Source organism: Eptatretus burgeri, chromosome 18 (genome assembly GCF_056783735.1).
Source record: "Eptatretus burgeri isolate ZD-2024b chromosome 18, Ebu_testis_v1, whole genome shotgun sequence".
Classification (NCBI taxonomy): domain Eukaryota; kingdom Metazoa; phylum Chordata; class Myxini; order Myxiniformes; family Myxinidae; genus Eptatretus; species Eptatretus burgeri.
The window spans coordinates 38,469,666-38,492,779 of NC_140978.1; the positions used below are offsets into that span (position 1 = coordinate 38,469,666).

General features: G+C 45.5%; 2 protein-coding genes across 2 annotated transcripts in view; one reads left to right on the forward strand and one right to left on the reverse strand.

Annotated features, from left to right (window-relative positions):
• Positions 1 to 23,114, forward strand: part of NOL9 (nucleolar protein 9) — a 218,576-nt gene that overhangs the window by 79,002 nt on the left and 116,460 nt on the right. The gene's annotated exons all lie outside the window — the stretch shown is intronic.
• LOC147008932 (uncharacterized) overlaps positions 1 to 23,114 on the reverse strand; it is a 51,514-nt gene that overhangs the window by 4,607 nt on the left and 23,793 nt on the right. Inside the window, exon 2 of the mRNA XM_085864096.1 lies at positions 1,345 to 1,502. Coding sequence (XP_085720222.1) covers positions 1,345 to 1,469 — 125 coding nt within the window. The 5' untranslated portion in view covers positions 1,470 to 1,502. The remainder of the gene's footprint in view (positions 1 to 1,344; positions 1,503 to 23,114) is intronic.

Consider the following 23,114-nt stretch of genomic DNA (forward strand, 5'->3'; position numbering starts at 1 on the left):
GAAAAACATCATAATAACAATAATAATGACTAGCCGAAACCCCGTCACAGATGGATTCCGTTCATTCAACCACCCTCACCAGCTCACCCACACTCGAGGGACATGGACTGGACAGGGTGCTTGCCTCCGCCTACTCATCCCCCGCCCCATTTCCCCCCCCCCGTCTCCCGCCTTCAATTTGCTTACACCCTCCCAAAAATGTGCTTACCTTGCCCCCCGCCTCTTCACTCCTCGCCCCCGTCTCAACGAAAAGTGTTTATTCTGCTTCAGAGTTGAAGGTTGACTGTTGCCACTATGTGCGATGCACTCTTACAGGTACGAAGTTTCTTTCAGTCCAGGTCACAGTCCCGAGAAAAACGTGACGCGATGGCTTGGAGAAGCACAAAATTGATCCTTCAGTATTAATATATAGAAGATACAATGTTTCTTCTTTCATTTTTTGTGTCAAATGCACATTTTGAGGTAGTCAGCATGTGCAGAAGGGGGTTTTACATTGCAGACGCTATTTTCGAGGAGTGGAATTACACCTCTCAGCGGTAACGGTCTGTCGACGACAGATGTAATGACATCAGCGAATAACAGATGATGTCATGACGTCCTGACGTGTCTCAGCGGTGACGTCACATGTCGCAATGTCAATGAATGTAAAACGAAAAGTGTTTATTCTGCTTCAGAATTGAAGGTTGACTATTGGCACTATGTGCGATGCACTCTTACAGGTACGAAGTTTCTTCAGTCCAGGTCACAGTACCGAGAAAAACGGGACGCGACCGCTCGGAGGAGCATAAAATTGGTCCTTCAGTATTAATATATAGATAATAACTTGGGCTCTGTGGAGTGATTCTCGTTTTCCTAATTCCGAGCCGCAGTGGCTCTTGATAGTCCATTGAAGAAGAGGTTGGGTTCAGGGGCGACTCCTGTCCCAAACAAAACATAGCCCCATCCGACATGGCAAAACCATTCATGTCACCAATTCAGTACCGGCCATGAAGGAAGTACCAGCACATCGCTCAACTGGCTGAGACGTTCCGCTGAAGTATGGTAGAACAGCATTTCGGACCTCGACTCTGCTCGGAGTGTCTGAACCCGTTTTAATTGTGGTTTGTCAGGATTCAGACAGGAAACAGACTGAATGTCACTTTCAGGATTCAGACTGAATGTCACTTTGAAGGAGAGTGTGCTCCGTGTTCCGGTCCTCCCTGTTGTCACTGGACCAGACATTCGTTTGCCAGACTTGATGAGTCGTAAGAATTTAATGTAAACTCGTTTCAAAGTTCTGTACTATCTTGTCCTCTTGGATGAAGGCATTATTTAAATATTGATGAAAAGTCACGTGATCTTTACCAGTGAATGCCGGGCTTTCTTTGATTCCTCCTCCTCCCGAACCACCTCGCTGGTTTAAAGGAGATCACGACGACGAATAAGAGGAGCGCGATCGTGACGAACACGACATCGCGAACCTTCGACATCACCGGTACCTCCACATCATCATTGTGGAACAACTATGGACAGGGACAAGGGCAGAAACAAAAGAAATTATAAACAAGAGAAATTGAAATTTAACTAAACAACATTTATTAATTATTTAACAAAATCCAAAACTTTGTAACAAAACAAGACCAAGATGTTACAATCACAGTGGTTCATGGAATGTACGAGAGTTTATCATTTGAACCACACTTGACAAGTTCAGTTTTTTAAGGAGTTTGGGAAGTGACTTGTAATTTGTTGAGAATGCTGCGGATAACTCGACTACCCTTTACAAAAACACCGTGGAAACTTCAACGTACACCGACAATGAGTGCTGCACACGGGTCCTCGTGCTTCACGTTCCTCTGATGGTGCACACATTGATGGACCACAATACAGGTGAAACACCAGGGCGGCAGTTTATACCGGGATAGAGATTCTAACCCAAGCAACACAGCTCAGAGGTGAGTGTACAAACTGTGAGTGCACAGCAGCCCTGAGATGTATTTTTTCGATATCAATATCCACTGAACAAACGAGGAATGTGAAGATTCCTCCATCGACACGACCATGAAGGAGCTTTTCCCTTTCAGGAACAAATTCCAAGTTTCCTTGGTGGAGAAAGTTCACTTACAGTTTCCAACCAAAAATAAATTCTTTATTTTCTTCATCACATGCTCATGGTGAACAGGGATCACAACAATTTAAAGGACACACAAGGAATACCAATGTGGGATTTTAAAGATTACTCCTGGAATCTTTCATTTCTGCAGAAAAGTGCCATAACACAAGACAGCCGGCTAAAGAGGAATGAAAATGGCAAAGCAGTGGGACCTGATGAGATCCCAGTGGAAGTTCGGACCTGCCTCGGTGAATGTGGAGTCAGGTGTTGAATAAACGATTCTCCTGTGTTATGATAACAGAGGAGGTTCCAAGGGAATGGAGGCAAAACATTCTGGGAATATTAATTAATTAAGGCCTTTAATTATCTTCAAAAGGGATGTTTTAATTAACCCAAACACCCAATTTTCACTTCCTTGGCGTTCCCTTCACATGCAAATTTCACGATGCTCAGTCTCATGGTTTTGGAGTTATGGAGGAGACACTCACAGACACACACACACACACACACACACACACACACACACACACACACACACACACACACACACACACACACACACACACTACAAGTTTCCTCAGAAGTAACTTTTCCAGGATGTTCATGATAAACATAAATTATCCAAACAGGTTTCCACGATGATTTATATCTTCTTACGAGTTATCCCCAACTCCCAAGTACAATGTGATTACAACACCACACACAAATGTACACACACGGGACTACAACTTAGCCGACACACAATGTACCCCCCCCCCCCCGAGTGGGTTTCCATCTCAGAATAATTTTATTTTCCATCTCCAGGGAATCTCCACATTTTCAAACCCTTCAGTGATCCAATGGTTCTTCCAACAGCACAGCATCCCGCCATTTTAATAACAATGATGAACGATGGTTTATTCATTCAATGAACGAACGAACGATACAAAATGATGTTCATCACCCACGTGGCCAGAGACACCTTGTCGTGACTCCGAGTAAACTGTATCAAGACTCCAGTTTACATGTTTGTAAATCTTCAACAATCTCTGATCAACTCAATGGATGGAGGATCGTTTTGAATCCCACTCCTGTGGCCATTTTACTAAATGACGAATCACCTCTCTTCATGTCGCTTCCTCCACTCACACACACTCCGCCCCACGATCGACGTTCTTGTGAGAAAGTTATTTCCGTGAAACGTTTTATATTTGAATCACACTCGCCGTGTCACTCTCATCTTCACTCGGATTTTCAATCGAATCCAAAACAAGAGAAATCTAACATGGAATACACCACCGGTTCACTTCTCCATCAACCCAAAAATGTTATCTCTTACAATCACCGCTTACCTGCTGTGGAGGTCGGGATGGTTCTCCGGAGACGAACATCATGACCGCTGCGATCAGAGACCACATCTCTCATGCACGTCTATCCACGGAATGGCGTTTCACAATCAATCTCTGCATTAAATGATCCCGACTATGGAATTCTCATTGTCTCCAACAACAACCATTGTGACGTCATAATTGCCTGTGGCCACGCCCCCTCCTCGCCGCGTCATTTATTTTGACCGTTCCACCTTTTGAAGAATTTATTACCTATTTTCTGATTAATCTCGGTAAAACCATGCGGCCCAAGTTGATGAACATCACGAGTGTTTTATCCGCCCTGTTTCTGACCTGTAATCAGAGTTCACGTTCTCGTTTTTATATTTAATTTCACAAAAATCCGATCGCACTATTTTATTATCGCGCCGTTGAGAATTGTGGTGCGGTTCACCGCCGCGCGTTAATTCCAGGGTAGACACACTATTTCCGGGGACAGAGAATGACGTCAATTCACTGTAAAAATAGTCTCAATCATCAACACGATAAATAAACAAATACAAATCAGTAATTAGTGATAAACAAATACATATCAGCAATTAGTCAAACACAAATACATATCAGTAATTAGTGATAAACAAATACATATCAGCAATTAGTCAAACACAAATACATATCAGTAATTAGTGATAAACAAATACATATCAGCAATTAGTGATAAACAAATACATATCAGTAATTAGTGATAAACAATGTGAATCTTGCACATTTACGATGGTATTCTGGTGTGAAGGAATGAAGGAAGGGAGGGTGTGTGGATGACGGTTTCCTGTTGATGAAGAACATGATGTTGACGACGAGAAGAATAATGACGCAAGAGGAGGATTTGGCGCGATCAGAGAACTGAACAATCACTTGGACCATCGACAGAAGGTTTCATTTGAACGTCACGTGTTTCACCTCGTCGGACAAGGTAATTACGTCACTGATTACATGTTAGGGTTTCGGAAGGGAGTGAGAAGGTGTGATTTTGGGGATTACGACGCTGGTGATGAAATAAAGGATCAAATGAGAGATAAATGTTCATCGCCATGTCTGTGTTGAGGTCTGTGTTTGTGGAATGATCTGTAAGGTTTGAGCGAAGGCCACGGATATTTGAGGTCCACACTGTTAATGAAGAGGGAGGGGAGGAGGCTTTGGGTGGAGGGGATGGGAGTGGAGGGGGAGGGTCGGACAAGGGAGGAGGGGTGGAGGTAAGGAGAATTGTTGAAAGAGTGTGGGGGAATGCAGAATAGCCCGGGAAGGGGCCGGATGAGAGGGCGAAAAGGCTCTGTGGTGCTGGGGGAGAGGGGAGGGAAGAGAGGGGGCAGAAGGCAGTTGAGCATTTGAACAGGTGGAGTGGTGAGATGGAGGTGAGAGGGAAGGGGAAGGAGGGGGCTTGGTGGAGGCGGGGGGGCGGGGCAACTTTGAGAAGGGTGAGTGAGGGGGGTGAATGGTGGGAGAAGGGTGAGTGGGGAGAGTTGAGGGAGAAAGGTGAGAGAGAGTCATGAGAACCGAACGTGTGAAGGAGGAAGATGAAGCATTATAAGGCAAAGCAGTGGGACCTGATGAGATCCCAGTGGAAGTATGGACCTGCCTCGGTGAACACGTGGTTCAGGTGTTGAATGAACGATTCACCTGTGTTATGATAACAGAGGAGGTTCCAAGGGAATGGAGGCAAAACATTCTGGGAATATTAATTAAATATGGCCTTTAATTATCTTCAAAAGGGATGTTTTCATTAACCCAAACACCCAATGTTCACTTCCTTGGAGTTCCCTTCACATGCAAATTTCACGATGCTCGGTTGCATGGTTTTGGGGTTATGGAGGACACACTGACACACACACACACACACACACACACACACACACACACACACACACACACACACACACACACACACACACACACACACACACACACACACCTTTATTGCCTCGGATTGCTCTTAAATCTCAACCATGGCATGAATGATGGACCATAACGTGTTCTTAACCAATGTTTAAACTACAACACCAACACGAATTAAAATAAACTAGTACGGGCCCGTAGAGGCAGTCCTGTAGGTGCGTGCCAGTATTTGCAGTCCTCTCTCGCCCCCTCTCTCTCTCCCCCCTCTCTCCCTCCCTTCTCTCGCCCCCTCTCTTGCCCCCGCCTCTCTCCCCCTCTTTCCCCCGCCTCTCTCCCCCTCCTCTCTCACCCCTCTCTCTGTAAATGGATTCACAAAAAAAGAACATTAATTGTGACGTCATTCGTGATGTCATAGCACCATGTCTTGTCATTGGTCGACAGATAAATGGCCGTAACTTGGGAACCACTCGTCCGGTTGACATCAAACCTTGAAAAGGCAAATCTGCGGGGCCCATGCAATATTCCTGGCAAGTTTCAATCCCATTGGACCGGCGGTCGTCGAGAAGCTGCGGTCGCAGACAAACAGACAGATACACACACAGAGATTGCTGGAATTATAGATAAACTAGTACGGACCCGTAGGGGCGTGCCAGTATGTTCAGCCCTCTCTCGCCCCCTCCTCTCTCCCCCCCACCTCTCTCCCCCTCCTCTCTCACCCCTCTCTCTGTAAATGTATTCATAAAAAATAAATAAATAAACATTAATTGTGACGTCATTCGTGATGTCATTGCACCATGTCTTGTCATTGGTCGACAGATAAATGGCCGTAACTTGGGAACCGCTTATCCGATTAATATCAAACCTCGAAAAGGCACCTCCGCGGGTCCCCAGCAATATTCCTGGCAAGTTTCAATTAGATCGGACCGTCAATCATGCAAAAAAAAAATAATAAAAATGAACATTAATTGTGATGTCATTCGTGATGTCATAGCACCGTGTCTTGTCATTGGTCGACAGATAAATGGCCGTAACTTGGGAACTGCTTGTCCGATTGACATCAAACCTCGAAAAGGCACATCTGCGGGGCCCCGGCAATATTCCTGGCAAGTTTCAATCAGATCGGACCGGCAGTTGTTGAGAAATGGTGGTTCCAGACAAACAGATGGACACACACACACACGCACGCACGCACGCACGCACGCACGCACGCACGCACGCACGCACACACACACACACACACACACACACACACACACACACATTGCTGGAATTATAGATCGATGCTGTTATCATTATTCTGAGAAATAAATGGCGTGATAAGGTGGAACGACACTTCAGCTGCCATATATACACCTTTTCAACACTGAAGAAAGCCATAAAATTGAAAGAAAAAAAAAGAGGAAGCATTGTGACATCATTCCTAACGTCATAGCACCGTGTCCTGTCTGGTTGACAGACAATATATAGGTCGTTATTGGTTGACAGACATTGGTCATTGTATCACGTTATTCTTTTTATTACTGCCAATTATTGTGATATTATTATTATTAATACCAGTGTGGGCCCGTCGGTGCGTGCCAGTATGTGCAGCTTCGTGCCTGCAGTATCAGGTCCCCAGCATCTATTGTGACGTCATATCAAACGAAGAAGAAGAATTGTGACATATTTTACATATTTTTAGTTTTACATATCTAGTTTACATATTTGTGAATATTGAACAATCTCTGATTATCTCAATGGATGGAGGATCGTTTTGAATCCCACTCCTGCGGCCATTTTACTGAAATCACGAATCACCTCTCTTCATGTCGCTTCCTCCACTCACACACACTCTGCACCACGATCGACGTTCTTATGAGATAGTTATTTCCGTGAAACGTTTTATATTTGAATCACACTCGCCGTGTCACTCTCGTCTTCACTCGGATTTTCAATCGAATCCAAAACAAGAGAAATCTAACATGGAATACACCACCGGTTCACTTCTCCATCAACCCACAAACGTTATCTCTTACAATCACCGCTTACCTGCTGTGGAGGTCGGGATGGTTCTCCGGAGACGAACATCATGACCGCTGCGATCAGAGACCACATCTCTCATGCACGTCTATCCACAGAATGGCGTTTCACAATCAATCTCTGTGTTGAATGATCCCGAATATGGAATTCTCATTGTCTCCAACAACAACCATTGTGACGTCATAGTTGCCTGTAGCCACGCCCCTCCTCACCGCATCATTTCTTTCCACCTTTTGTATAATTTATTTATTTTTCTCTGATTAATCTCGGTAAAAACCATGCGGCCCAAGTTGATGAACATCACGAGTGTTTTATCCGCCCTGTTTATGACCTGTAATCAGAGTTCAGGTTCTCGTTTTTATATTTAAATTAACAAAAATGCGATCGCACTATTTTATTATCGCGCCGTTGAGAATTGTAGTGCAGTTTACCGCCGCGCGTTAATTCCAGGGTAGACACACTATTTCCGGGGACAGAGGATGACGTCAATTAACTGTAAAAATAGTCTCAATCATCAACACGATAAATAAACAAATACATATCAGTAATTAATGATAAACAAATACATATCAGTAATTAGTCAAACACAAATACATATCAGTAATTAGTGATAAACAAATACATATCAGCAATTAGTCAAACACAAATACATATCAGTAATTAATGATAAACAAATACATATCAGCAATTAGTCAAACACAAATACATATCAGTAATTAGTGATAAACAAATACATATCAGTAATTAGTGATAAACAAATACATATCAGTAATTAGTGATAAACAAATACGTATCAGTAATTAGTGATAAACAAATACATATCAGTAATTAGTAATAAACAATGTGAATCTTGCACATTTACGATGGCATTCTGGTGTGAAGGAAGGGAGGGTGTGTGGATGGAGGTTTCCTGGTGATGAAGAACATGATGTTGACGACGAGAAGAATAATGACGCACGAGGAGGATTTGGCGCGATCAGAGAACTGAACAATCACTTGGACCATCGACAGAAGGTTTCATTTGAACGTCACATGTTTCACCTCGTCGGACAAGGTAATTACGTCACTGATTACATGTTAGGGTTTCGGAAGGGAGTGAGAAGGTGTGATTTTGGGGATTACGACGCTGGTGATGAAATAAAGGATCAAATGAGAGATAAATGTTCATCGCCATGTCTGTGTTGAGGTCTCCTCCACGAAGCTCATTCGAACATCGACACCATGATCCGGACAGCTCGGTCTGGGGAAGTATCCGAGACTCGAACCACAAATGGAACAAAACATCATCAACACTCCCAACATGGAGGATGTTAACGTGATGAACAAAACATCATCAACACTCCCAACATGGAGGATGTTAACGTGATGAACAAAACATCATCAACACTCCCAACATCGAGGATGTTAATGTGATGAACAAAACATCATCAACATGAAGTGAGAAGGACTCCATCAGACTGCAGACGACAGCTTTGCATGTGGTCAGGAGCTCAGGTGTGCCGAGGAAGGACTTTGCACGACGGAGGATGCTGAGTCGGCGAGTGGTTTTGGAGACCGGATTGGAAATATGGATTTCCCAGGAAAGATCATGGCAGATAGAGAGACGCAGAAGTTTGAATGAAAGGATTTCTTCAGAGGATTGTTTAGAAAGTAGATCGGGGCGGTGAGTTTTCCAAAAGGTCCTTTCAGAGAGACACAGTGAGAGTGTGAGATTGGTCACGATTGAAAGACATGTTCCACGTGTTGGACCAGTTTCTGATTTTATCCAGATCTGCAGAGAGCGAAGAAGCTGCTGCTTGTCGGTCTGAGGGATGACAGATGGTACAGCAGAGGGTGGAGTCATCAGCAAAGAGATATAGAGGATTTTCCAGAGAGTCGGAGAGATCATTGATTAAAACTAGAAAAAGAACAGGGCCCAGAACACTGCCTTGAGGAACTCCAGCCTGGACAGGAAGAGGGGATGAGAGAACTCCATTTTGGGCCACACGTTCACTGTGACAGGAGAGGAAGTCTGCGAGCTGTGAGTGGAGATGGCCTTGGATACCATAGGAAGAGAGTTTGGTGAGCAGGGCAGGGTGCCAGACCGTGCCAAAAGCACATGATATGTCGAGGGATATGGCTGTGATTTCATGCCTGGCATTGAGGATCTCCATCCATTGTTAGGAGAGCAGAAGCAGTTTCAGGGAGAGTGCATGGTCTGAAACCAAATTGATGATCGGAAATCCAGCCATTGGAGAAGAAGGATTTTGATGTCTGAAGCAATGATGGATTCCATCACCTTACTGATGATTGGAAGAGGGTTGATTGGTCTGTCGTTGCAGGGATCTGTTTTTGCACCTTTCTTATGTGGGGCAGTAATGTTTGCTGATTTCCAAGCAGATGGCAGATGACCTTGAGCAAATGAGAGGGTGAGTGGAACAGAGAGAAGGTGAACAAGAGCAGAGGAGCAGGTTTTTAAGACACGTGGGCTGATGCTGTCTGAACTGGTTGCAGAATCTGAGTCGAGGTTTGACAGCAAACTCTCCACTTTGTCAAAAGAAAAGGACACAGGGTCCACGGACAGTTGGATGCAACTGGGTAAGGTGGGTACAGAAAGCGATGGCTTTCATGCATAAGATTTCGATGCAAACACCGAGTTTAGGCATTCAGCCTTTTTACATGCGGTATCAGCAGTCCGGCCATTTGAGGTAAGGGAGGGATGGAGGGGGAACATACATCAGAAACAAATTTGATTGGACGCCACCAGGATTTGCAGAAGTGAGAGAGGTTTGACAGTTCAGACTTTCGCATCGAAAGATGTTGTTTTCTGGCTCTCCTGAGGGTACATACTCACTTGTTCCGAGCTTTATGGAAGGAACTGAGATTACCCTCAGTTGGGTTTGCTTTCCATGAGGCAAAGGCAAGTTCTTTCAGGACAACTGCCTTGCCACAAGCTTCAGTGAACCATAGGTGGGAAGAAGGGTTGGACAACTGAAGAAGAGAGGGGGATAAATCTGTGCCTGAAGGAGAGCAAGTTTCTTTGAAAGAATTCCCAGGATGAGTTTATGTTGGAGAAAGTAGCGATGGGAGATCAGTCTAGAAGTTTGATGGCTGCTTGGAGACCTTGCCAGTCGGCCTGAGTGCATGCCAGACTCGACGGCGTTGAGGTGGTTCTCTGATAACAACCAGGGAGATGTCCACTTTGACAAGCACGTGGTCAGAAGAACCTTTGGAGCGGAGGAAGAACAGCAGATATTTTCCGGGAAATTAGTGAAAATCAAATCCAAAGAGATGGAGTGCCATTGGTTTGGATCCTGGTTGCCATTGGTTGAGATGTTGACCGATTGAGTCAGTCCCAATGAGTCGCAGAAGTCTTTTGCTGAAGTGCCATGACAGGTGTGACAGGTACCCACACCGAGCCAACTGGCACAATGACAATTGAAGTCACCACATATGAGGAAGAGAGATGTCAGATGAGAAGATAGAAGTTGGTCCATCTTTTCGGATAGTGAGGTGTAAATGGAGTCATCACTGTTTGGTGGATGGTGCAGTACACGTATAAACATGAGGTGGGAGTGGAGTAGAAGCCGTAGCCAGAGGTATTCCTGGGGGTGTGGGGGAGTGAAGGCAGTGCATGGAGAGTGAGGAATAGAGTTTTTGATGAAGAGAGCAACTCCTCCACCAGGACGAGGTGCAGGTCTGTCATACCGGAGGAGGGAGTAACCAGGGAGCGATACCTGGGAGTCAGAGATGCCTTGAGGGAGAAAAATTTCTGTGAAGCAGATTATTTCTGGTTTGTCAGTGGCAACCTTTGTGGAATGATCTGTAAGGTTTGAGCGAAGGCCACGGATATTTGAGGTCCACACTGTTAATGAAGAGGGAGGGGAGGAGGCTTTGGGTGGAGGGGATGGGAGTGGAGGGGGAGGGTCGGACAAGGGAGGAGGGGTGGGGGTAAGGAGAATTGTTGAAAGAGTGTGGGGGATTGCAGAATAGCCCGGGAAGGGGCCGGATGAGAGGGCGAAAAGGCTCTGTGGTGCTGGGGGAGAGGGGAGGGAAGAGAGGGGGCAGAAGGCAGTTGAGGATTTGAACAGGTGGAGTGGTGAGATGGAGGTGAGAGGGAAGGGGAAGGAGGGAGCTTTGTGGATGCGAGGGGGCGGGGCAACTTTGAGAAGGGTGAGTGAGGGGGGTGAATGGTGGGAGAAGGGTGAGTGGGGAGAGTTGAGGGAGAAAGGTGAGGGGGTAGTTTTTGAGAAAGGTGAGAGAGAGTCATGAGAACCGAACGTGTGAAGGAGGAAGATGAAGCATTATATGGCAAAGCAGTGGGACCTGATGAGATCCCAGTGGAAGTATGGACCTGCCTCGGGTGAACACGTGGTTCAGGTGTTGAATGAACGATTCACCTGTGTTATGATAACAGAGGAGGTTCCAAGGGAATGGAGGCAAAACATTCTGGGAATATTAATTAAATATGGCCTTTAATTATCTTCAAAAGGGATGTTTTCATTAACCCAAACACCCAATGTTCACTTCCTTGGAGTTCCCTTCACATGCAAATTTCACGATGCTCGGTTGCATGGTTTTGGGGTTATGGAGGACACACTGACACACACACACACACACACACACACACACACACACACACACACACACACACACACACACACACACACACACACACACACACACACACACACACACCTTTATTGCCTCGGATTGCTCTTAAATCTCAACCATGGCATGAATGATGGACCATAACGTGTTCTTAACCAATGTTTAAACTACAACACCAACACGAATTAAAATAAACTAGTACGGGCCCGTAGAGGCAGTCCTGTAGGTGCGTGCCAGTATTTGCAGTCCTCTCTCGCCCCTCTCTCTCTCCCCCTCTCTCCCTCCCTTCTCTCGCCCCCTCTCTTGCCCCCGCCTCTCTCCCCCTCTTTCCCCCGCCTCTCTCCCCCTCCTCTCTCACCCCTCTCTCTGTAAATGGATTCACAAAAAAAGAACATTAATTGTGACGTCATTCGTGATGTCATAGCACCATGTCTTGTCATTGGTCGACAGATAAATGGCCGTAACTTGGGAACCACTCGTCCGGTTGACATCAAACCTTGAAAAGGCAAATCTGCGGGGCCCATGCAATATTCCTGGCAAGTTTCAATCCCATTGGACCGGCGGTCGTCGAGAAGCTGCGGTCGCAGACAAACAGACAGATACACACACAGAGATTGCTGGAATTATAGATAAACTAGTACGGACCCGTAGGGGCGTGCCAGTATGTTCAGCCCTCTCTCGCCCCCTCCTCTCTCCCCCCCACCTCTCTCCCCCTCCTCTCTCACCCCTCTCTCTGTAAATGTATTCATAAAAAATAAATAAATAAACATTAATTGTGACGTCATTCGTGATGTCATTGCACCATGTCTTGTCATTGGTCGACAGATAAATGGCCGTAACTTGGGAACCGCTTATCCGATTAATATCAAACCTCGAAAAGGCACCTCCGCGGGTCCCCAGCAATATTCCTGGCAAGTTTCAATTAGATCGGACCGTCAATCATGCAAAAAAAAAATAATAAAAATGAACATTAATTGTGATGTCATTCGTGATGTCATAGCACCGTGTCTTGTCATTGGTCGACAGATAAATGGCCGTAACTTGGGAACTGCTTGTCCGATTGACATCAAACCTCGAAAAGGCACATCTGCGGGGCCCCGGCAATATTCCTGGCAAGTTTCAATCAGATCGGACCGGCAGTTGTTGAGAAATGGTGGTTCCAGACAAACAGATGGACACACACACACACACGCACGCACGCACGCACGCACGCACGCACGCACGCACGCACGCACGCACGCACGCACGCACACACACACACACACACACACACACACACATTGCTGGAATTATAGATCGATGCTGTTATCATTATTCTGAGAAATAAATGGCGTGATAAGGTGGAACGACACTTCAGCTGCCATATATACACCTTTTCAACACTGAAGAAAGCCATAAAATTGAAAGAAAAAAAAAGAGGAAGCATTGTGACATCATTCCTAACGTCATAGCACCGTGTCCTGTCTGGTTGACAGACAATATATAGGTCGTTATTGGTTGACAGACATTGGTCATTGTATCACGTTATTCTTTTTATTACTGCCAATTATTGTGATATTATTATTATTAATACCAGTGTGGGCCCGTCGGTGCGTGCCAGTATGTGCAGCTTCGTGCCTGCAGTATCAGGTCCCCAGCATCTATTGTGACGTCATATCAAACGAAGAAGAAGAATTGTGACATATTTTACATATTTTTAGTTTTACATATCTAGTTTACATATTTGTGAATATTGAACAATCTCTGATTATCTCAATGGATGGAGGATCGTTTTGAATCCCACTCCTGCGGCCATTTTACTGAAATCACGAATCACCTCTCTTCATGTCGCTTCCTCCACTCACACACACTCTGCACCACGATCGACGTTCTTATGAGATAGTTATTTCCGTGAAACGTTTTATATTTGAATCACACTCGCCGTGTCACTCTCGTCTTCACTCGGATTTTCAATCGAATCCAAAACAAGAGAAATCTAACATGGAATACACCACCGGTTCACTTCTCCATCAACCCACAAACGTTATCTCTTACAATCACCGCTTACCTGCTGTGGAGGTCGGGATGGTTCTCTGGAGACGAACATCATGACCGCTGCGATCAGAGACCACATCTCTCATGCACGTCTATCCACAGAATGGCGTTTCACAATCAATCTCTGTGTTGAATGATCCCGAATATGGAATTCTCATTGTCTCCAACAACAACCATTGTGACGTCATAGTTGCCTGTAGCCACGCCCCCTCCTCACCGCATCATTTCTTTCCACCTTTTGTATAATTTATTTATTTTTCTCTGATTAATCTCGGTAAAAACCATGCGGCCCAAGTTGATGAACATCACGAGTGTTTTATCCGCCCTGTTTATGACCTGTAATCAGAGTTCAGGTTCTCGTTTTTATATTTAAATTAACAAAAATGCGATCGCACTATTTTATTATCGCGCCGTTGAGAATTGTAGTGCAGTTTACCGCCGCGCGTTAATTCCAGGGTAGACACACTATTTCCGGGGACAGAGGATGACGTCAATTAACTGTAAAAATAGTCTCAATCATCAACACGATAAATAAACAAATACATATCAGTAATTAATGATAAACAAATACATATCAGTAATTAGTCAAACACAAATACATATCAGTAATTAGTGATAAACAAATACATATCAGCAATTAGTCAAACACAAATACATATCAGTAATTAATGATAAACAAATACATATCAGCAATTAGTCAAACACAAATACATATCAGTAATTAGTGATAAACAAATACATATCAGTAATTAGTGATAAACAAATACATATCAGTAATTAGTGATAAACAAATACGTATCAGTAATTAGTGATAAACAAATACATATCAGTAATTAGTAATAAACAATGTGAATCTTGCACATTTACGATGGCATTCTGGTGTGAAGGAAGGGAGGGTGTGTGGATGGAGGTTTCCTGGTGATGAAGAACATGATGTTGACGACGAGAAGAATAATGACGCACGAGGAGGATTTGGCGCGATCAGAGAACTGAACAATCACTTGGACCATCGACAGAAGGTTTCATTTGAACGTCACATGTTTCACCTCGTCGGACAAGGTAATTACGTCACTGATTACATGTTAGGGTTTCGGAAGGGAGTGAGAAGGTGTGATTTTGGGGATTACGACGCTGGTGATGAAATAAAGGATCAAATGAGAGATAAATGTTCATCGCCATGTCTGTGTTGAGGTCTCCTCCACGAAGCTCATTCGAACATGGACACCATGATCCGGACAGCTCGGTCTGGGGAAGTATCCGAGACTCGAACCACAAATGGAACAAAACATCATCAACACTCCCAACATGGAGGATGTTAACGTGATGAACAAAACATCATCAACACTCCCAACATGGAGGATGTTAACGTGATGAACAAAACATCATCAACACTCCCAACATCGAGGATGTTAATGTGATGAACAAAACATCATCAACATGAAGTGAGAAGGACTCCATCAGACTGCAGACGACAGCTTTGCATGTGGTCAGGAGCTCAGGTGTGCCGAGGAAGGACTTTGCACGACGGAGGATGCTGAGTCGGCGAGTGGTTTTGGAGACCGGATTGGAAATATGGATTTCCCAGGAAAGATCATGGCAGATAGAGAGACGCAGAAGTTTGAATGAAAGGATTTCTTCAGAGGATTGTTTAGAAAGTAGATCGGGGCGGTGAGTTTTCCAAAAGGTCCTTTCAGAGAGACACAGTGAGAGTGTGAGATTGGTCACGATTGAAAGACATGTTCCACGTGTTGGACCAGTTTCTGATTTTATCCAGATCTGCAGAGAGCGAAGAAGCTGCTGCTTGTCGGTCTGAGGGATGACAGATGGTACGGCAGAGGGTGGAGTCATCAGCAAAGAGATATAGAGGATTTTCCAGAGAGTCGGAGAGATCATTGATTAAAACTAGAAAAAGAACAGGGCCCAGAACACTGCCTTGAGGAACTCCAGCCTGGACAGGATGAGGAGATGAGAGAACTCCATTTTGGGCCACACGTTCACTGTGACAGGAGAGGAAGTCTGCGAGCGGTGAGTGGAGATGGCCTTGGATACCATAGGAAGAGAGTTTGGTGAGCAGGGCAGGGTGCCAGACCGTGCCAAAAGCACATGATATGTCGAGGGATATGGCTGTGATTTCATACCTGGCATTGAGGATCTCCATCCATTGTTAGGAGAGCAGAAGCAGTATATCGAAGGGAGAGTGCATGGTCTGAAACCAAATTGATGATCGGAAATCCAGCCATTGGAGAAGAAGGATTTTGATGTCTGAAGCAATGATGGATTCCATAACCTTTCTGATGATTGGAAGAGGGTTGATTGGTCTGTCGTTGCAGGGATCTGTTTTTGCACCTTTCTTATGTGGGGCAGTAATGTTTGCTGATTTCCAAGCAGATGGCAGATGACCTTGAGCAAATGAGAGGGTGAGTGGAACAGAGAGAAGGTGAACAAGAGCAGAGGAGCAGGTTTTTAAGACACGTGGGCTGATGCTGTCTGAACTGGTTGCAGAATCTGAGTCGAGGTTTGACAGCAAACTCTCCACTTTGTCAAAAGAAAAGGACACAGGGTCCACGGACAGTTGGATGCAACTGGGTAAGGTGGGTACAGAAAGCGATGGGTTTCATGCATAAGATTTCGATGCAAACACCGAGTTTAGGCATTCAGCCTTTTTACATGCGGTATCAGCAGTCCGGCCATTTGAGGTAAGGGAGGGATGGAGGGGGAACATACATCAGAAACAAATTTGATTGGACGCCACCAGGATTTGCAGAAGTGAGAGAGGTTTGACAGTTCAGACTTTCGCATCGAAAGATGTTGTTTTCTGGCTCTCCTGAGGGTACATACTCACTTGTTCCGAGCTTTATGGAAGGAACTGAGATTACCCTCAGTTGGGTTTGCTTTCCATGAGGCAAAGGCAAGTTCTTTCAGGACAACTGCCTTGCCACAAGCTTCAGTGAACCATAGGTGGGAAGAAGGGTTGGACAACTGAAGAAGAGAGGGGGATAAATCTGTGCCTGAAGGAGAGCAAGTTTCTTTGAAAGAATTCCCAGGATGAGTTTATGTTGGAGAAAGTAGCGATGGGAGATCAGTCTAGAAGTTTGATGGCTGCTTGGAGACCCTGCCAGTCGGCCTGAGTGCATGCCAGACTCGACGGCGTTGAGGTGGTTCTCTGATAACAACCAGGGAGATGTCCACTTTGACAAGCACGTGGTCAGAAGAACCTTTGGAGCGGAGGAAGAACAGCAGATATTTTCCGGGAAATTAGTGAAAATCAAATCCAAAGAGATGGAGTGCCATTGGTTTGGATCCTGGTTGCCATTGGTTGAGATGTTGACCGATTGAGTCAGTCCCAATGAGTCGCAGAAGTCTTTTGCTGAAGTGCCATGACAGGTGTGACAGGTACCCACACCGAGCCAACTGGCACAATGACAATTGAAGTCACCACATATGAGGAAGAGAGATGTCAGATGAGAAGATAGAAGTTGGTCCATCTTTTCGGATAGTGAGGTGTAAATGGAGTCATCACTGTTTGGTGGATGGTGCAGTACACGTATAAACATGAGGTGGGAGTGGAGTAGAAGCCGTAGCCAGAGGTATTCCTGGGGGTGTGGGGGAGTGAAGGCAGTGCATGGAGAGTGAGGAATAGAGTTTTTGATGAAGAGAGCAACTCCTCCACCAGGACGAGGTGCAGGTCTGTCATACCGGAGGAGGGAGTAACCAGGGAGCGATACCTGGGAGTCAGAGATGCCTTGAGGGAGAAAAATTTCTGTGAAGCAGATTATTTCTGGTTTGTCAGTGGCAACCTTTGTGGAATGATCTGTAAGGTTTGAGCGAAGGCCACGGATATTTGAGGTCCACACTGTTAATGAAGAGGGAGGGGAGGTGGCTTTGGGTGGAGTGAATGGGAGTGGAGGGGGAGGGTCGGACAAGGGAGGAGGGGTGGAGGTAAGGAGAATTGTTGAAAGAGTGTGGGGGATTGCAGAATAGCCCGGGGAGGGGCCGGATGAGAGGGAGAAAAGGCTCTGTGGTGCTGGGGGAGAGGGGAGGGAAGAGATGGGGCAGAAGGCAGTTGAGGATTTGAAGGGGGGGAGTGGTGAGATGGAGGTGAGAGGGCAGGGGAAGGAGGGAGCTTTGTGGATGCGAGGGGGTGGGGCAACTTTGAGAAGGGTGAGTGAGGGGGGTGAATCGTGGGAGAAGGGTGAGGGGGTAGTTTTTGAGAAAGGTGAGAGGGAGTCATGAGAACCGAACGTGTGAAGGAGGAAGATGAAGCATTATTTGGCAAAGCAGTGGGACCTGATGAGATCCCAGTGGAAGTATGGACCTGCCTCGGTGAACACGTGGTTCAGGTGTTGAATAAACGATTCACCTGTGTTATGATAACAGAGGAGGTTCCAAGGGAATGGAGGAAAAACATTCTGGGAATATTAATTAAATATGGCCATTAATTATCTTCAAAAGGGATGTTTTCATTAACCCAAACACCCAATGTTCACTTCCTTGGAGTTCCCTTCACATGCAAATTTCACGATGCTCGGTTTCATGGTTTTGGTGTTATGGAGGAGACACTGACACACACACACACACACACACACACACACACACACACACACACACACACACACACACACACACACACACACACACACACACACTCTCACACACAGACACACACCTTTATTGCCTCATATTGCTCTTAAATCTCAACCATCATCAACACTCCCAACATGGAGGATGTTAACGTGATGAACAAAACATCATCAACACTCCCAACATGGAGGATGTTAACGTGATGAACAAAACATCATCAACACTCCCAACATGGAGGATGTTAACGTGATGAACAAAACATCATCAACACTCCCAACATGGAGGATGTTATCGTGATGAACAAAACATCATCAACACTCCCAACATGGAGGATGTTAACGTGATGAACAAAACATCATCAACACTCCCAACATGGAGGATGTTAACGTGATGAACAAAACATCATCAACACTCCCAACATGGAGGATGTTATCGTGATGAACAAAACATCATCAACACTCCCAACATGGAGGATGTTAACGTGATGAACAAAACATCATCAACACTCCCAACATGGAGGATGTTAACGTGATGAACAAAACATCATCAACACTCCCAACATTGAGGATGTTAACGTGATGAACAAAACATCATCAACACTCCCAACATGGAGGATGTTATCATGATGAACAAAACATCATCAACACTCCCAACATGGAGAATGTTAACGTGATGAACAAAACATCATCAACACTCCCAACATGGAGGATGTTAACGTGATGAACAAAACATCATCAACACTCCCAACATGGAGGATGTTAACGTGATGAACAAAACTCAATCTCAACAAACTTCAAATCAGCCGCCTGTGTGGAAATGACGTCATACAAATCTGTTGACTTCACGAGAAGTTTTTACTTCTTCGGTTTCCTTATTAGTTTCCCGTTTCATGATCGTCTCGTCCTCCTCTCCCCAGTCCGTCATTGCAGGCCGAACCACCTGCATTTCCCATCCACGACTCGCCACATGAAATTGTTCCACACAATGGACCCCAGTTTATCAGTTTCAAGTTCAAACTGTTTTACAACATTCATGGAATCAAGTATTACCAAATTACACCTTGTTGATCTCAAGACAACTCAGAGGTCGAACGTTTCACCACATTCTGGGTAAATCTCTTCCCACACCAAGTATCGATCACACCAATTTAGTCTGGGCAATATGTGACTAAACCAACAACAAATTGCAACAGTTTCGCAATAAACTTTTTTTGGTACCTATACATATTACGAAAGACATACTAAAAGTATAGGTGAATATATTTAGTGGAACAATATTTGGCAGCCATTTTTAAAATGGCCGCCATCAGAAATTTCAATATTTTTTTATATTCTTATATTTGCTTTTGTAGGTCATTAAAAGGCCATATATGATTAATTTTGCACTGCAGCCTATGAACTTGGTTTATTATCTTATAGTTAGAAGAATAAAATTTCATATTTGATCTTCCCTTCATCAACATAAATCCAATATGGCACCCAATTTTTGCCATTTTTCATGATTTTGCTCATAATTTTGCAACCAAATCATTTATAATGTTGCTTTTATCTCTACTCCTAGAGTTTCATGGAAGGTGAATATATCTATATCAAAATTAACCCATTTTAGAACTTCCTTACAGTACAGTTGGCCCATTCAAGGGTGGCTGAAGTACGGCAGTACTCGCGAGTGAAATCCAGCTTTTTGGACGACCGCTTTGAAGATATGTGAAAAATTGTGGTATAACACCAAATTTGCCACAAATGAGCTTGAGCAATTGCTTAGTGATTATTGATATAGTACCTGTGGTGAATTAACGTGAATCGAGGGACATGACGCGGGATCACATGTTGTGCGTCTCGCGTATAAGGGGAGGTCTCTCTGCGGCACGAGTGATTGTCCCCGGGGCATTGCTATTGACATCGGCTGTCCACTTGATGCTCGTTAACTGAAGGTGCTCATTGACTGGTGAGAATGGAGATTATATCGAACTCCGTGCTTACGCGGATTTAGTCTGCAATGGTTAACTGCACATGTATACGTTTCTGCTTATGTACTCCTAGCTGAACCTGTATTCCCCGGTGTGCCCACAGAAGCGGCTCCAATCAAATGGAATAAAGCCTAAACTCTGAAGGTTCATCTCTCGCTCTCATTTCAATTTATTCCATTTGATTTTCTCGGCTCTCTCAACCAAAGATGGACAAGATCTACAAACCAGAGAGGTTCGACGCAGACCCGAACGCGACTGACGCAGAAATGAAATGGTCACATTGGTTCTGCTCCTTCTCACACTATCTGATCATCATCGCGGAGGGAGCTGACAAATTTGCCGCTCGTGAATCATGTCTCGCCCGGCGTGTACAGGCTCTTCTCGGGGTGCGACACTTACGAAGCAGCGATCGACGTGCTGCAGGCGCTCTACGTGAAGCCCAAGAACGAGGTATACATACGACATCTTCTCAACACACGCAAGCAAGCAGCCGGGGAGACAATCGATCAGTTCCTGCAAGCTCTGAATCAGCTGGGAAAAGACTGCAGCTTCCGGGCGGTAAGCGCCGAGGAACACCGAAAGGAAGCGACCCGGGAGGCATTCATCCAAGGACTCAGATCAGCCCACATACGGCAACGCTTACTAGAGAAAGCGCAACCCACTCTTGACAAGGTAGTCGATCAGGCTCGAGCGATGGATACGGCTCAGCAGCAATCTGAGTCATTTGGGACACCGATGCTGCTCATGAACGCTGCTACGATGGGAACCCAAGGAACCCCACTGGCACAGACACAGCCAGACATGAGGGATGGAGAAACACCCGAGGAGCCGGATACCCAGACCTCGTCAAACTCCTCAGCAACTGCTCCGGTCGGTAAATGCTTCTTTTGTGGGTACAAAAGGCATCCTCGTCAAAAATGTCCCGCCAGAGATGCCACATGCATGAATTGCGACAAGAAAGGGCATTATGCCAGGGTATGTAAATCTACTCTAAGGAGGAATAAACCCACTTCTGCGGCTCTCTACTCGCAAAATAAATTGACTGCAGCCTCCCCGGGGAATCTATCCAAGGCTATCATCAACGTGCGAATTAACGGGCATATGGCTGAGGCACTGATTGATACCGGTAGCTCTGAAAGTTTCGTCAACAGCTCGCTAGTGAAGGGCAGGAAATGGGTAATCCACCCGACTGACAATACGGTATGCATGGCCGCCACCTCACTACAATCCCGCGTACGAGGGTACTGCAATGTTGAATTGGACGTAAAAGGGTACACGCATCGGGATGTAAAGGTGCTGGTGCTTCGGGATTTGTGCGCAGACGTAATTCTGGGTCATAATGTCCTCAAGCAGCACACGAGCGTCGAAATACCCTTTGGAGGAAGCAAGCCTCGTCTAATTTTAAATGCGCTGACCACCGCGGAGGTGACGTCCCCTCAGCTGTTCGCTAACTTGTCGCCGGTCTGCAAACCGATAGCGATCAAATCGCGGCGATATACCACTGCTGACATGAATTTCATCACTTCGGAAACCAAGCGATTACTGGAGGAGGGAATTATAGAACCGAGCGATTCGCCATGGCGCGCACAGGTGTTAGTAACCAGCAGTCAGAACCATAAGAAACGGATGGTTGTCGATTATTCCCAAACGGTCAATCGCTTCACCCAACTCGACGCCTACCCCCTGCCGCGCATAGATGAGATGGTCGAACGCGTGGCCAATTATAAGGTATTCAGTACCATCGACTTGCGAAGCGCCTATCATCAAATTCCCATCCGAGAGGAAGACAAACCGTACACTGCATTCCAGGCAGGGCGGCGCCTCTACCAGTTCAGAAGGATACCATTCGGTGTCACGAATGGAGTAGCTTGCTTCCAACGGGTTATGGACGACATCATCTCAGATGAAAACCTCGAAGACACTTTTGTTTACGTGGATAATGTCACAGTGTGCGGTAGGGATCAGAGGGAACATGATAGGAATCTGGACAGATTCTTGAGCATTGCTGGAAAATATAATCTGACTCTCAACTACGAGAAATGCGTATTCTCGGCAAGGTCAATTGACCTTCTCGGCTACACAATAGCCGACGGCACAATTAAGCCTGATCCTGAGCGATTGCGCCCGCTCCGTGAGCTTCCACCACCTCAGGACTTGCAAACAATGCGCCGGGTGATCGGGATGTTCGCTTACTATGCAAGATGGATTTCGCAATACTCCGAGAAAATACATCCCCTAGTGCATTGCAAAAACTTTCCACCAGATGCCGCTGTCGTAAAAGCTTTCCACGATCTCAAGGATGATATCAGTAAGTCCGTGGTTTTATCGATCGACAGCTCGGTGCCCTTCGTGGTGGAGACCGACGCTTCAAATCATGCCATAGCTGCAACACTTAATCAGTCTGGGCGGCCGGTCGCTTTCTTCTCGAGAACTCTCTCTAGAAGCGAGCAGAGACACTCGGCAATAGAGAAGGAGGCGTACGCCATCGTCGAAGCGCTGCGTAAATGGAGACATTATTTACTGGGAAACCACTTCACGCTCGTTACGGACCAACGATCCGTGGCTTTCATGTTTGATGGGAAAAATAACGGGAAAATTAAGAATGAAAAAATTATGAGATGGCGGATAG